At 39.8% G+C, this 13,523-nt stretch overlaps 1 protein-coding gene across 4 annotated transcripts in view; it reads left to right on the top strand.

Annotated features, from left to right (window-relative positions):
- The first annotated feature begins 496 nt into the window (after window positions 1-496).
- Window positions 497-13,523, top strand: part of LOC103974954 (uncharacterized) — a 45,324-nt gene continuing 32,297 nt past the window's right edge. For 2 of the 4 annotated variants that reach the window (XM_065175320.1, XM_065175321.1), the window contains exons 1-7: window positions 497-726; window positions 820-1,153; window positions 3,911-4,100; window positions 4,181-4,230; window positions 7,998-8,090; window positions 8,168-8,256; window positions 8,531-8,609. In XM_065175320.1, the coding sequence (XP_065031392.1) occupies window positions 695-726; window positions 820-1,153; window positions 3,911-4,100; window positions 4,181-4,230; window positions 7,998-8,090; window positions 8,168-8,256; window positions 8,531-8,609 (867 nt within the window). In that variant the 5' untranslated portion in view covers window positions 497-694. Of the gene's footprint in view, window positions 727-819; window positions 1,154-2,246; window positions 2,312-2,411; window positions 2,499-3,910; window positions 4,101-4,180; window positions 4,231-7,997; window positions 8,091-8,167; window positions 8,257-8,530; window positions 8,610-13,523 lie in introns of those variants that run through there. The other 2 variants (XM_065175322.1, XM_065175323.1) reach the window with 2 other exon arrangements.

The following is a 13,523-nucleotide window of genomic DNA, read 5'->3' on the forward strand; positions in this document are numbered from 1 at the left end:
GGGCCACAACTGTCGCTGATCGGTCCAATGGACGGCTAAGATGGACTCCCGGCACTTCCTCAGCCATCTTATAAAAGACACATGCCTCGTGTTTTACCTGCTGCTGATCCGCTATTTTAAAAAACTTTTATTGTGGGGGCCAAGAGTACATCCATCTATAATTCAGGTACAATTTGAAACGTAGAAACACAACCCGAATGAATCCGAAACTCGCATTACTGGCGGTCATGCCAAGTGGACGGCATGGATGGACTCCGAGCATCGACGACTCGTAAATGGCCCACTCCAATACACCGATCGTGTTCCTTCTGCACCATTGGGCGGGGTTTTTTTTTCTTAGTTTGGACCCACTCCCTGGAGGGTGACGGTAACAGGAGTGGACACCTAAAATTCCCACCGCAACTAATAGCCGAATACGAATACATCATGTAACCTAATACATGTAACGTTATATATATGTTATATATAGATATATATATCGCTTCTCTCCGCCCCTCTTCCCTGTCTTCTCTTGGCCCTGGTTCACTTCGCCCGCCCCTTCCCTCTCGCTTCGCAATAATCCCATATATTTCCCCTCGGGCTTATTATTATTTTTATTATCGCCCAATTCCCACCTCGCTCTAATTCTTTTTCAAATCGATCACAGGAGCGAAACCCCTCCCCCTTTTAAACCCCAACATCTCATCCGATCTAAATGGCTTTCCACATCGCTTGCCCCATCACTTGGTAATACTTCTCTTTCCCCCTCTCCCTCTCTCCTTCCCTTTCGTTCGCTCTCGTTTGGTTGTGGGGTGACGAATCCCTTTCTTTGGTCCGCAGCCGGCGGATTTGCGACTGCGAGCTCGGATTCCCGGCGGGGCTGCGCGGGGAGGCGGGGAAGGGCGCGTTCTTGGATGAGATCGACGCGCTCGAGGAGTTCTTGAGTGACCCGTGGACCGTCCGGCCAGACGCCGCCGAGAGGGAGGAGGAGGAGACGGTCCAGGTATGGGTGCCTCGCGTGTCGCCGGCCGTTGCCGTGCCCTCCGCGGCCGTGGACGACAGGGGCGCCGGCGTAGGCGACGAGGTGAAGCGGGCGTTGCTGCAGCGACAGGCGCTGGCTGCTTCCCTGGCGGCAGAGGACTATGTCCGGAGGTTGGAGGCTGGGGGTACTGCGGTGAGTGCCCTTCTTGCGTCTCATGACGAGGCTTTCTTTAGGAGTTTAGTGGTTGGCTTGTTGGCCTTGGTAGATTTGGGGGATAATATCTTGGAATGTTTCACCAGGATTCTTGCTATTCTAGAATTCATGTCTATATCTTCACTTTAAGTGTTTCTGGATTCGACCCATAGTTGAAGGTTAATTTTCTTCTCTATTGCTTTCAGGTATACAAATTTTTTGATATCGAATTTGGTGAAGATGTTTTTTCTCATCTTGTACGGTTTCCTATATATCTCTGTTGATTGTAATTGAAGTCTCAATAGTTGTTTAAATCACCTCCATGATGGATGTAGGATAATTTATGCAAGTTTTTCTAGTTAACCATTGATGAAGGAAGTGATATTATGCAAATCGTTGATTAGTTAACCATTTTATTTTAACTTTTTGTTTGAACAAACAACCACAAACCAATTCTGTGCTCTAGGCACCACCTTTTTTATATCAAACCTTGACAATGGTTGAAATAGATTTTTAGAAGGGGGAAAAGGATGTTACTGTTACTGATCCATTTTGTGTCACTTCTTTCTCATCATCAGAATTGTTCTTGCCAGAGTTTGTAGTGTCAGTTCGTAGCTGAATGCCATGAATATGTTATTCTAGTAAAAGATCTCGGACTTGGTAAGATAATGGCCATATCCTGTGGAAATTTATTTGTTTACTTGATGTCATAACTTGATCAATTTTTAATACTAATAACATGCCTTCCAGTTTAGCTTTCACCCAAATCTTTTCTAATTTTTGGTGAATAGTTCTATGTCATCATCATATTATGTTACAGATGAAAAGGCAATGTTTATCGGCCCAGTTAAAATCAACCATTGTTTTTTTACATGTCAACGTGTAACTATATTAATTGTATGCATCACAGAAGAGCCAAACAATAGTGAGACTATTAATGGCACAGCTTGCTCTTGGTATGATGTAAGAAAGATTTGGGTTGTTCTTGCTTAAAGGGTATAATTTGGACTCCTATAAATGCAGACTTTCTGTATGGTCTTGGTTTGTGCCTCCTATCCAATCATTTCAGAATTTCACTTATTTATTACCACAGGGGGGAGCTTTGTTCTCCGTAGTGTGCACCACTATATCATCCACCAGTTTAGACAAGTACCATAGGTATGTGCTGCAAAGTGGCCTAAATTTTCCCGCTTGCCAACTAGTTAAAGTATTAAGCTTCTAAGCTATCAGGTAAATTTTGTTTTGGTTACTGTCACAGGCAATTCACTTTACAGATTACTGAGAGATTCTTCTACTGTCATACACATTTGAGAAAGTTGTTTGCTTAATTTACGTACCTGTCAAGGTATGGAGTTGATATTACCTTAGCAAATTGGGTGGAAAGATTCATGATATTGTTTGGTTTCTTTTTTGAATTTGGGAAAGCTGTTGCTTTACTTTTGATTTGCTATTGGGAAATGGGTTCCAATGGCAGTGATATCACCCCCATGATCGTGTTGATGACTGGGAAACTGAAGGTTTTTCAAGGCATGATGCTAGCAATATGTTTTATTTATTTAAAGTAAGAAAGAAAGGTGGTTGCTGATATTAAATTTAATAGAACTTTACAGGTTAACATTGCTAACTAGGAGATTGTGACTTTCTGAGAGTCAGGATCTTTAGTCACATACCAATTGTTTTGGAAGTGCTTTTGTCATTGCATTGCTGCGATCTATATTGTTTACATCACCAAAATAATTCCCAACTGATTGTTCTAGGTGCTGTTATTTCTGATGATTTGACTTAGTAGTGAGAAACATTTAGACATATGAAAGCAAAAGGAAATCAATTAAAGTGGCTTCCATTTTCTTTTTGGGGTTTAAGGGTTTGTTTTATACCTCCATATTATAGGCCTCCTAAATGTTGATATCTGAGTATTGCTTCAGTGGTTGTTGCTTTAGAAATATATTGTCTCAAACATGTGGCACTATGCTGATTGTGTTAGATCTTGTAATTTATATGAGTCAATTTAGACTATTGTGGTGTAATTAAATCTATGAACAATCAGTCACTTATTGATTGGAATTCTGGTCAAGCACTTTTGCTAGCCAAACATATACTTTATTGCTCACTTTATTTTTCTGAAACTTGGAATTATACAATGTCGTCTCTCTTGTGGTATTGACCCAATGCGTTCTGTTATTGCCTGAATTGCAACGCAATAATAGATATTATTTAAATTTTGGTTTCCAAGAACTTGGTGACCTGACACTACCTTAGTAATCGTGGAACGTCCATTTCTGAACTTTTCTTCTGAACCTCTTAGTATTGCACAGCACCAAGTACAATTGCTATGCTGTTTAGTCAACTTCCTTTAGACATGATCTTGTGTCATCTCTATGAATTCTTGATGTTCCTTCATGATTTGTTTAACTTTACATGGCTCCCATCTTAGCTCTATTATTTCAGTACTTTTTGTTAGAGGATATATCTTGTCTCATTGCCTATTTAGTGGTGTAACACACATTCCCTTGTTTCAGAATTAATTTCTTGTGTTTGTATAACCAACTGAATGGTTTTTAAAAGGTGTGTAGACTATATTGTATGTACCTCTGTACTCCTGTTCACCAGCACAAGGACAGCCATTAATTTGGATTCTCTTACTCCTGAACTATGTGGAAATGAAATAGCTCATGTTGTAGTAAAATGTTTTAGTAAGTATTTCTTTTAATCTGCTGTAAAGAAAAGCAGTGGATAAAGTAATTTGAATTATCCCAGGAGTTACTAGGAGAGGCAACTAGCAATCTTGCTAGGGATGATCAAGGGGTTTCTACCGTCAAGGTCATGTGCCGTATTTGTTTCTCTGGGGAAATTGAGGGAAGTGAGAAAGCTATGAAGATGCTATTGTGCAAATCATGCAACAGGAAATACCACAGAAGTTGCTTGAAAACATTGGTTGAACATAGAGGTTTCTACTCACAATTCAAGGCTACACAATAGAAATATTTTCCCCGAAGATTTCATTACTAAACATGTCTTTTCCTGCAGATCTATTTCATTGGAGTTTGTGGTCTTGCCCTGCGTGCCGCATCTGTGAGGTACTTGCTTTTGCTGGTCTATGTTGGTCACAGCATGCCTTTCTGAATAAAGAGTTAGAACTTTACAAAGAAGTTACTAGAATTCTAGGAGACATTTGTGCTCGTGCTTGGACCTTTTTACTTAGACTTCATTTGTCGGGATATAGTGTAGGGACTTCTTGTGAAATTATGTTGTCTATAGATGTTAGTCTATTTTCCTCTTCAAATATACAGAACAAGGTCTACCACTGCAGGAATGTTGGTAGAGACAACTAATTCGATTGCTAAAGCTTGCTTAGAAAAAGTAATTCAGTTTCTCTTGGCTGCTGTTTGATGAATTTGATAATTGATTTTATAGAATGCTAATCTTAATGCATCCTTTATTTGGCGACAACCTTGACATGCTGAATAGCATGGAAGTTGATTTGGAATTTTGGATACTGTTATTGATGCACAAAATCTGCTATGTGGTGGATATTTTTTTATTCTTTGACATGTTAGATGTTGATGTTGATTCTATGCTGCTGACAATGTCCAACAAACGTTATGTTGTCAAGTTATGTTTGACACTGTCTCCTATTACTTTAGGAACAATTTTTATCATATCATCCATCGTCTGCTCTATAATGCGACTATTCGTCTCAGGTGCTTATGTATGAAACATTGGATGAATTCAATGGACTTCATGTTTGGTTTGTTAAGTGTATTTTAAGTTAATTTTGGCAATTTTCAGTTGGACCCAGAATGCTAACTTTTAGTTATTTTTCATTGGATGACTATTAAAACAGATGCACTTAGTAGTGAGACCGTGGAAAATTTAGTTTACAAGTGACCATTGCAATGCAATGGCTAGATAATTGCAGAGATTTCCAGACATAAATATATTGTTCTTGGCAGTCCCCAGGGTGTCATTTGAGCATATGTCATATTCATGCATTCTTCTGTTGTCCCCTGAATTCTAGCGATCTAGATTGCAAATGTTATGTTTAATCTGAATTGACAGACTGTCATGGACAGCCACTGCAAGCCTGCAATGCAGGACCTTCGTCACTCGAGCAATCTGTGTTTTGTTTGTCATCACCTTTTTTCTTGTGTACAACTGTGAATAACGAGGCATATGGTAGCTGAGCAGTCTCATTTTGCATGTAATTTGCTTGTTTTCGACTGTAAATGTAGTCTGCAGAACATTCCGTTGACTGTCAACATTCCTGGACTGAAACTGGCCAAAACAACCCATTTTGCTTGTGCCACGACTACTGATTTTCAGTATTGTTGTTGGTGGAAAAAACGTTAGCTATCTCAGCACTCTAGAACTGCACAGTTGGCACTGGGCCGATTAGGACTTTGGTACAGTAGTTGGAGAGCTTCAACAACTCGTGAGGCCATAAGTGATATATTCGTAGAAGTGTGAGACTTCGTCAAACTCTTTGACAACTCGGGACCCTAATACGTTTGGATTTGGGACTGCCTTTTCAAGGCTAATTTAGTTCTTATTACTTTCAATTATTTGTAACGTGTGCCTTCCAGACAAAGATGACCTTGTGTTTGTCGTTTGCTTCTTCAACTAATTCTGTTCTTCTTTTGCAGATCCTTTGGGACCGCAAGGGGTGGAAACCTAGGCTGATCCTTGTGGGTAGAAGTCAGCTTGGGTGCCTCATAAGTTAGACAATTCTAGCTAAGTTTGTGATATGATGGAGTCAAATGGTGGCCGACACCCACCTAATTATCACCATGTGAACTTTTTACCATGATTTCCTTCCTAATCCATGATTAAAGGTGCATCTCAGGTGCAAAATATATTTTTATTAATTATGTCCTTTGAGGGTGAATCTTAATGCCATGATGAGTTGTTTCCTTATTACCCGGATGTCAAGGGTTCAATTTCAAAAGCAGCCTTTTTGCTTGTAGGAGTAACCCATCCTAGACATGGCAGTTATGGCAGACTGTCTTGGGCTGCCCTTCTGCTCTTGGAGGAATTTGCATTTAAGAGGGAAAATTGTTTCAGGGTAACTGTGGTTTAATTAATAGTTATGTATTAGAAAAGTGCATGTATATTCATGCACTTTTGTTTTCAGGAAGCAATTAAAATGGAAAGAAATTAATATTTTTAATCATTTTCAATGATGATACGTGCTATTTCTTGTACATGATAGCTGATAGCCTGATACCACCGAAAGTGATATCTTTTTATCAATGAAATAGTTGCACAATGGGACAGGAGTAATTTACTAGTTATGGGTTATGAATGGGCAAGAAATCCAATGTGAAATTTATATTTTGAATAAATCTGCTCCAGGATAATGGCATATATTTTTAAAGGTTTCCTTCTAGAAAGTATAAATTAGTTTGTATTGTTTAACTCATGAACCCATGATTGGTGGGATTTAGGCTTATAATCATGCTATCGTAATCTGGCTCCAAGAACCTGACATGTTGTGTGCAGGCTGTAAGTAGCATCGCGAAAGATACTTGCCATAAGGGCATAGTTGTGATGTTGATTATTAATGGTAGCTTGACTTTGGAGGAAGAGTAAGCTTGTGGTGGTTTAAAAATGCCAAATCGTGTTTCAAGCATCATTGACTGGAAGTTTTCAGAAGCTCAAATGCACTCGAGTATCATCAGCATGTCCTGGGCCTGTTGGTTATGGGCATGATATGTGCTGTTGGCACGTCCTTTGCTGATACCATGTCAACATGGTCATGCTGGCAGCATACTTAGTGAGAATTAGAGGTCATATGGATTCCAAGTGATCTGCTGTTGGTCTCCTTCAGTGTCCCATGACAACAGTTCCAACTTCATCAAGAATGATTATTTATGTTCCTGCAGTGCAGGCATTAAGGTTAATGCCAGTTGGCCTCAGGATAAAATATATAGGCCTGTTATCTATCTGTAGTCATCTGATATCCCTCTTTGCTTTTGAAAATCCAGTCAGAGATGAGGGTCAAGAAGTTTGATAAAGATGATATTTTAGTGATGATAAATATCCTCGACTCTTGACTATGTTACTAATGCATTTTTTTTCCTTGAAAAGTGAATAAATATGACTACATATAGTAAATAATAATAATATAGCTCAGTAGAACAGAGAATCAACTTCTTATCTTGTGCCAATCCTGTTGCTATGGTACTTGCAATATGATATTGCTCTTTATTGTTCAAGCTTTGTCTGTGGCTCTGTGCTACTTGGCATGGAATGGAACTCCACTTATTTGCTTTAGTTAGTTTTGACTCTTATCCATGCTAACATGAATGTCTAGATTCCACATCAATTTTGGAAAAATATTAATACCATGATTTACTTTTTTCTGCAACAAACTTGAGCTTCTGTGTGGTGTGTAAATCAAACATGATGTTCCATGGGTGACATAAGCCTATAATGTTCATGAGTGCTTGTAATGAAGTTCCGACTCTCCAGGTAATCTTAGAAAAATAATTCAATGCCAGAATAACAAACTGTTCTTATTTCAATATATAGGAGTATTTATTTGTATGTTGTGTTGAAAGTTGAAACCATGTGGTTTAGTTGCAAAACTGATAGTGAAAAGCATCAATATTCTAGTTCTTAACATTCTCTTCTGCTTCAAAAACGTTCTTTAGAAAATTGTGACCAACTTTACACAACAGAAAAACCATCCGGTGTTGACCTTAAGATAGTGAAACCTGTTGCCTTTATTCCATTCTGCTAGGTGTCTTTTGTTTGATGTCATATGCTCATTTTTGTCATGTTCCTTGTTATCGTCCGTGCTTGAGTTGATGGTTATATCAGTTCCTGATTCTCTTTTACCCAGGTCTGCCGAAGAACTGGTGATCCCAATAAACTGATGTATTGTAAAAGGTGCGATGGCGCTTATCATTGCTACTGTCAGCACCCACCACACAAGGTGTGTTATATGACTGATTTCTGGATAATGCATAGTTTTCTGCATTTCAAGTATTGTGTCAACAATTTAACTTGCAGAATGTGAGCCGTGGACCTTACTTGTGTCCAAAGCACACAAGATGTCACAGCTGTGGGTCCACCGTTTCAGGAAGTGGTCTTAGCACAAGGTAGTTCAAATACCAAACTGCATTTCGCATGATTAAGTTGCTGCAGTTGTCTGAGCTATTTTCTACACTACATAGTTGATCAACAAGGTTGTGATATTTTGGTGTAGTTGTTTGAGATATATTCTATATGCCACATGGTTGAACCACATGGCCCTCATTATGATGCTGTAGTCTTCTGAGATATTTTATACACTATTAAGTTGAACCACAAGCTCTGAAACTAGTCTGTTTTATTGGCATCATTCCTACTCTAACATGGATCAATGATCTGCAGGTGGTTTTTAGGCTATACCTGTTGTGATGCTTGTGGTAGATTGTTTGTGAAAGGAAACTACTGTCCAATCTGTTTGAAGGTACTGCTTTATTATACACAAGTTTTCCAGCTTTTAAAAGGAAATCTTGGATTACAGTTTACAGATTATAAGGAAGATTCTGTGAATTGGATGAGAGCCATTTACATATTATAGTGACCATATTTCATTTATGTTTGCCTATTTTGTATTATGTTTTTGGAAAATCCTTGAGTTAATCTGTAATATTGACAGGATTAGCAAGTTAGTGATCATTTAGTAATAAGGTTCATATTATTGGGAGTCAACTATATCTGAGTAACTAGATGACAAATCCTCGAATAGCATATGTTGGATCTTGACTGGTTATATTGGTAGCAACAATATGTGCTGTCCCTAGGAGTAAGGTTGAGTTGTATGGATGGTGCATTTATCTTTTTTTGACAAAGACTACAAGCTACATTCATATTTCATAAAGCTAGTAAAATAAGTACAGGGTGGAAAGGAAAAAAAACGTCAAAAGAAAAGTAAAAAGAAAAAAAAGGAAAAATATAGAAATAATGAAGGCAGGAGAGCCTTCCCAATCCAATTGCAATAACTAAAAGACAATCCAGTAAATGTGTCAAATTTTTGGATTCCCAACTGCTAATGTAAGTAGGATCCTTTTGAAGTTAGAAAACTACTCTAAGGCCCTGGTGAGGATGTTTCTCTGAAAAACTTTGTTATTTCACTCCTTTGTAAATCATCATACAGATCAACAAGACAGGGAATGAAGCTAGATGGCCATGGGAATTGGACATAAGTCACCTCAAAATCAAGGTAGATGGAGGGCACAAAAAACCATTCAAGCTCTATCCCAAAGATTCTATCATCTAAACCAAGCAATTTAACTTGCCCATTTTTTTCCATAAATAAAGGAAAACAACTGAATGTGATATAAGGGCCCAAGAATGAGGTTCAAATAATGCCTTAAAAGTTCAACCAAAAACCATGTTGGCACAAGCCAAAGGTGATTGTGATCTTAGGATTTCTAGTATGGAAATCTTAAAAGGAGGGTTCAAGCCATTAGTCTTCCATAGATTAATTGATCTTCCATTGCCAAGCGAAAATTTATGCTAATTAAAGATTTTTAGGATTAAGGAGATATCGAAGATACAGTGATAATGCCAATTCAATATCTTTAAGTAATAATGAGGAAAGTGTTGGGAAAGGAAAGAAAGCGATCAATGCATCCAAGTGTAGGGCTACTAATTTACCATGCATCGTATTTGAGGTTTTTTTTTTTTTTCACTCTAGAGATGTGCCTTGGAATCTCCTAGTAAAATGAAAAGAAAAAGACATTAATGTATGATTAATTCATCAGACAACTAAATTATCCTCCCAATTTATCTGGTCACTAGCTAAGAGACTAGACTCATGTTGTTTTAACATGTTTTAGACTATAGCTATTAGGTGGTTACCAAAAGTTGATCATGGCTTGTGGATATGCTTTTTTGCGATAACTCGAATGATAACACATTAACATATTCTTCAATAGTTCCCACCTTTGTCTTGCCCTATGCCAAAGCCTTTTGACTCCAATTTCATCTATGCAAGTTGAGTCGGGCCTCCTTGCCTTGGTATCTATATCGAGACTCAATTTGTAGTGAGATAATTATAGCCCTCATGGTCCTTCGTTACGTGGGTCGGCCCTCCATAAAGCTCGATGTTCACCTCATCGGCTCGATGCATGCCTTCATCTTTGGCAGTCTTCAGTAGCTTCCCGACTTGATCTCACGACGTGTCCATCGATATATCACCTCCTATGAGATCTTGTGATGACTCCTCACTGTAGCTTGATTTTGGCTTCTTACGAGCTTTATAGAGCATTTATCTTTGCGACCCTTGTCTTTCGGCTTGGAAGAGAGATTGGTAAGGCATGCTTCTTAAAGGCATCTCCTTCAATGTGTGTGGTCCATTGCACAAGAAGCATTTGTCAAAAATTTGGGCTTATCCTCTTGGAAACTAACTTGTTTCGTTGGAGCAACATTCATCTTCACATACTTCTTTCATGCATACTTTCCTCATGCAAAAGATAAAATTTTCTTTGTCCATTACGTCGAATTTCGATCACCTTGGGATGGCCACAGACAATTCGTCGTCTATATATAAAGCCATTGTATGAATACCGAACTTTTCAGGTCATCAATTCCCTCGCCTCTATGAGCCCTTGCACAAACTCTTTTAGTCGTTGATCAACCATTCTTTGATTTTCACAGTCTCATTTTTTAAGAAGCTCTCTCGCTTACATCGAGCACTGTGAAGTTAGGTTGACCACATTGAGTTGTAGCTCGAACTAAGCCATCTCGTCCTTTATGTGCATGTATATTCTTCCGAGCTCGCTTCTTGTGGTGCCCCCCGTGCGATGTGTTGGTCATCCCTTTGAACGCAATCTTGGATGCATGCTCCTCTGGATGACTTTATTTCCAACGTTTCCAAACCCATATTCTTTAAACGGTCACACAAACTGCCCTCCAAGCAGCCCACTGTTAGGATCAAGAGCACTAAGAGGGGGGGGGGTGAATTAGTGCAGCGGAAATTTTTCAGCGATTAAAACCGAAAGCTGCGTTCGTTTGACAAAAAACGATTTCAATGTAAAAGCCGATTCTAAGATTACTTAAGATTAAGCGAGATGACGTTAAAGTAAATCTACAAAGGCAGTTTGCAGTTTATGATGAAAATCAGAATGCAAGCGCAAACTGAAATGCGACGTTCGTACGATAAAACCAGTTTACGTCTAAATGACAATTTTGAAGATACTGAACTTTGAGATATGTTTTATACATGCGCAGAAGGCAGTTTGCAGTTATGATTGAAATCAAGACGTAAACGTAAACTGAAATGTAATGATCGTACGAAAAAGCCGATTTACGTCTAAACGCAGATTCGGAAAGTTCTGAACTTAGAAATTCGTTCGTAAAAGCGCAGAAGGCAGTAGCTATTTAGGAGGTTTGCAGTAAAGTTAAAATGCTCAAAGTAAATGCAAATCGAGATTTAGAGTGGTTCGGTCAATCTTGACCTACTCCACTTTTGGCTTCCTCCACCGACGAGGTCACCGACGTCAACTAGAGGCCTTCCTTCAATAGGCGAAGGCCAACCACCCTTTTACAGTTTCACTCCTTTTGACAGGCTTAGGAGACAACCCTTACAGAAATTTTCTCTCCTCTCTTTACAACTCAAAACTTTGAAGAACAGAGGGAGGAGAACTTTTGGCCTTTACAACAATTTTGAGCTCTAAGAATCACAGAAAGATATCAAGATTTCGAGTGTAAGTTGCTACCTTTCAGTGCTGAATGGGTGGGGTATTTATAGGCCCCAACCCAGTTCAAATTTGGAGCTCAAACTGTCAATTCTCGGAATTCCGGGATCAGGTGGTTGCACCTCCTGACTGGGGCCGTTGCACCGCCTGGCAGAGCTCGAAGACTGAGCCTCTGGGCGGTGCTACCTCCTGTTAGGGGCGGTTGCACCTCTCTGCCAGAGCTCGAAGACCGAGCTCAGGCGGTTGCACCTCCTGACTGGGGCGGTTGCATCGCCTGCCAGAGCTCGAAGACCGAGCTCAGGCGGTGCTACCTCCTGTCAGTAGAGGTTGCACTGCCCAGTCTCGCTTGGAGACTGAGCCCAGGCGGTTGCACCTCCTGGCTGGGGCGATTGCACTGCCTAGTCTCCCTGGGAGACTTAGCCCAGGCGGTGCTACCTCTTGGCTTGGGCGGTTGCACCTCCCACAGCAATCAGGGTCTGAATGGGTAGATCCATTCGGCCCAATTTGAGTTTTTTCAGGGGCCCAATTGCCCCAAGATTAAGCTAATGGGATCACCTCCCATTACCAACTTAATCATTGTGCTAACTACGATAAATCCTAAGACAATTTCTGCAGCTTGCTCTGGTGCGTCAATCGCTTCTTCCGGCGAGTTTCCGGCGAACTTCCGTTGATCATCCGATGAACCCTCGGTGATTCTCCTGCGGACTTCCGGCAAACTCCTGGACTTGCGATGATCCACTTGGCGAGTTCCGACGAGCTTCTTGGCCAAGCTTATGGACTTCTCGGATTTGTTCCCCTAGAACCTCCGACGACTGTCCGAACTTCCGTCGAGCTCTCGAACTCCCAACGTGATCATTGTCATGACTCCGGCGCAACTCCTACTGCATGTCTTACTTTCATCGTAGTTAATCCTGCACACTTATCTCAACATATAGGTTAGACAACAAATGACAATTGACTTCATCATCAAAATCCGAGATTCAACACCCACTATGTTACCTCTATTAGATGTCGTGTTTGTTAATGCGCTTGTCCCATAATTGTCACAAACTTAGATGCTTTGTTTAAGTTGTGTATCACCCTTGCGATATTTGTCTCCCTACCCGTAACCTCATGCAGTCTTATGGGGACCTACAAGGGAAAAGGTTGTTCCGTAGAAGCCAAAACTTAGGATTTTACAATCAAACACTTTATAGGCATCGTAAAAAACAAAGATGGACCTTGCAAATCTCAAAACGGTCGTGTAACAAAATCGACCAGAAACTAATCGTGTACAAAGTTCGTCGTATTGTCATGGACAAAACTGTAAATGGGTGTTTGATGTACTTCTCATGTATATCCGTGTCTTTCGGTTTTGTTCATGCTTTACACATTCAAAGATATCTATGAGAATGATGTGGATTTCGGCTCAATATGGCAGAATTGCAAATCAGGTTATCTTTGATGGTTCTTTTTTCGAGCCAATATATTGTGTGTTTCATCTTCTTTTTTGAGACAAGTAATTCTAGCTGAAGCTCATGGTAGTGTTTTGGGAGGACATTTCAGTAGGGACAAGACTATAGTTCTTGTTCAATCAAATTTCTATTGGCTTTAGATGTTCAGAGATATGGAGAGACTTGTAAAGCAATGCCGAGTGTGTCATTTGGTAAAACCAAGACGTCAAAATTCTAGTTTGTACA

This window comes from Musa acuminata, chromosome BXJ3-11 (assembly GCF_036884655.1).
Source record: "Musa acuminata AAA Group cultivar baxijiao chromosome BXJ3-11, Cavendish_Baxijiao_AAA, whole genome shotgun sequence".
Taxonomy (NCBI): Eukaryota; Viridiplantae; Streptophyta; class Magnoliopsida; order Zingiberales; family Musaceae; genus Musa; species Musa acuminata.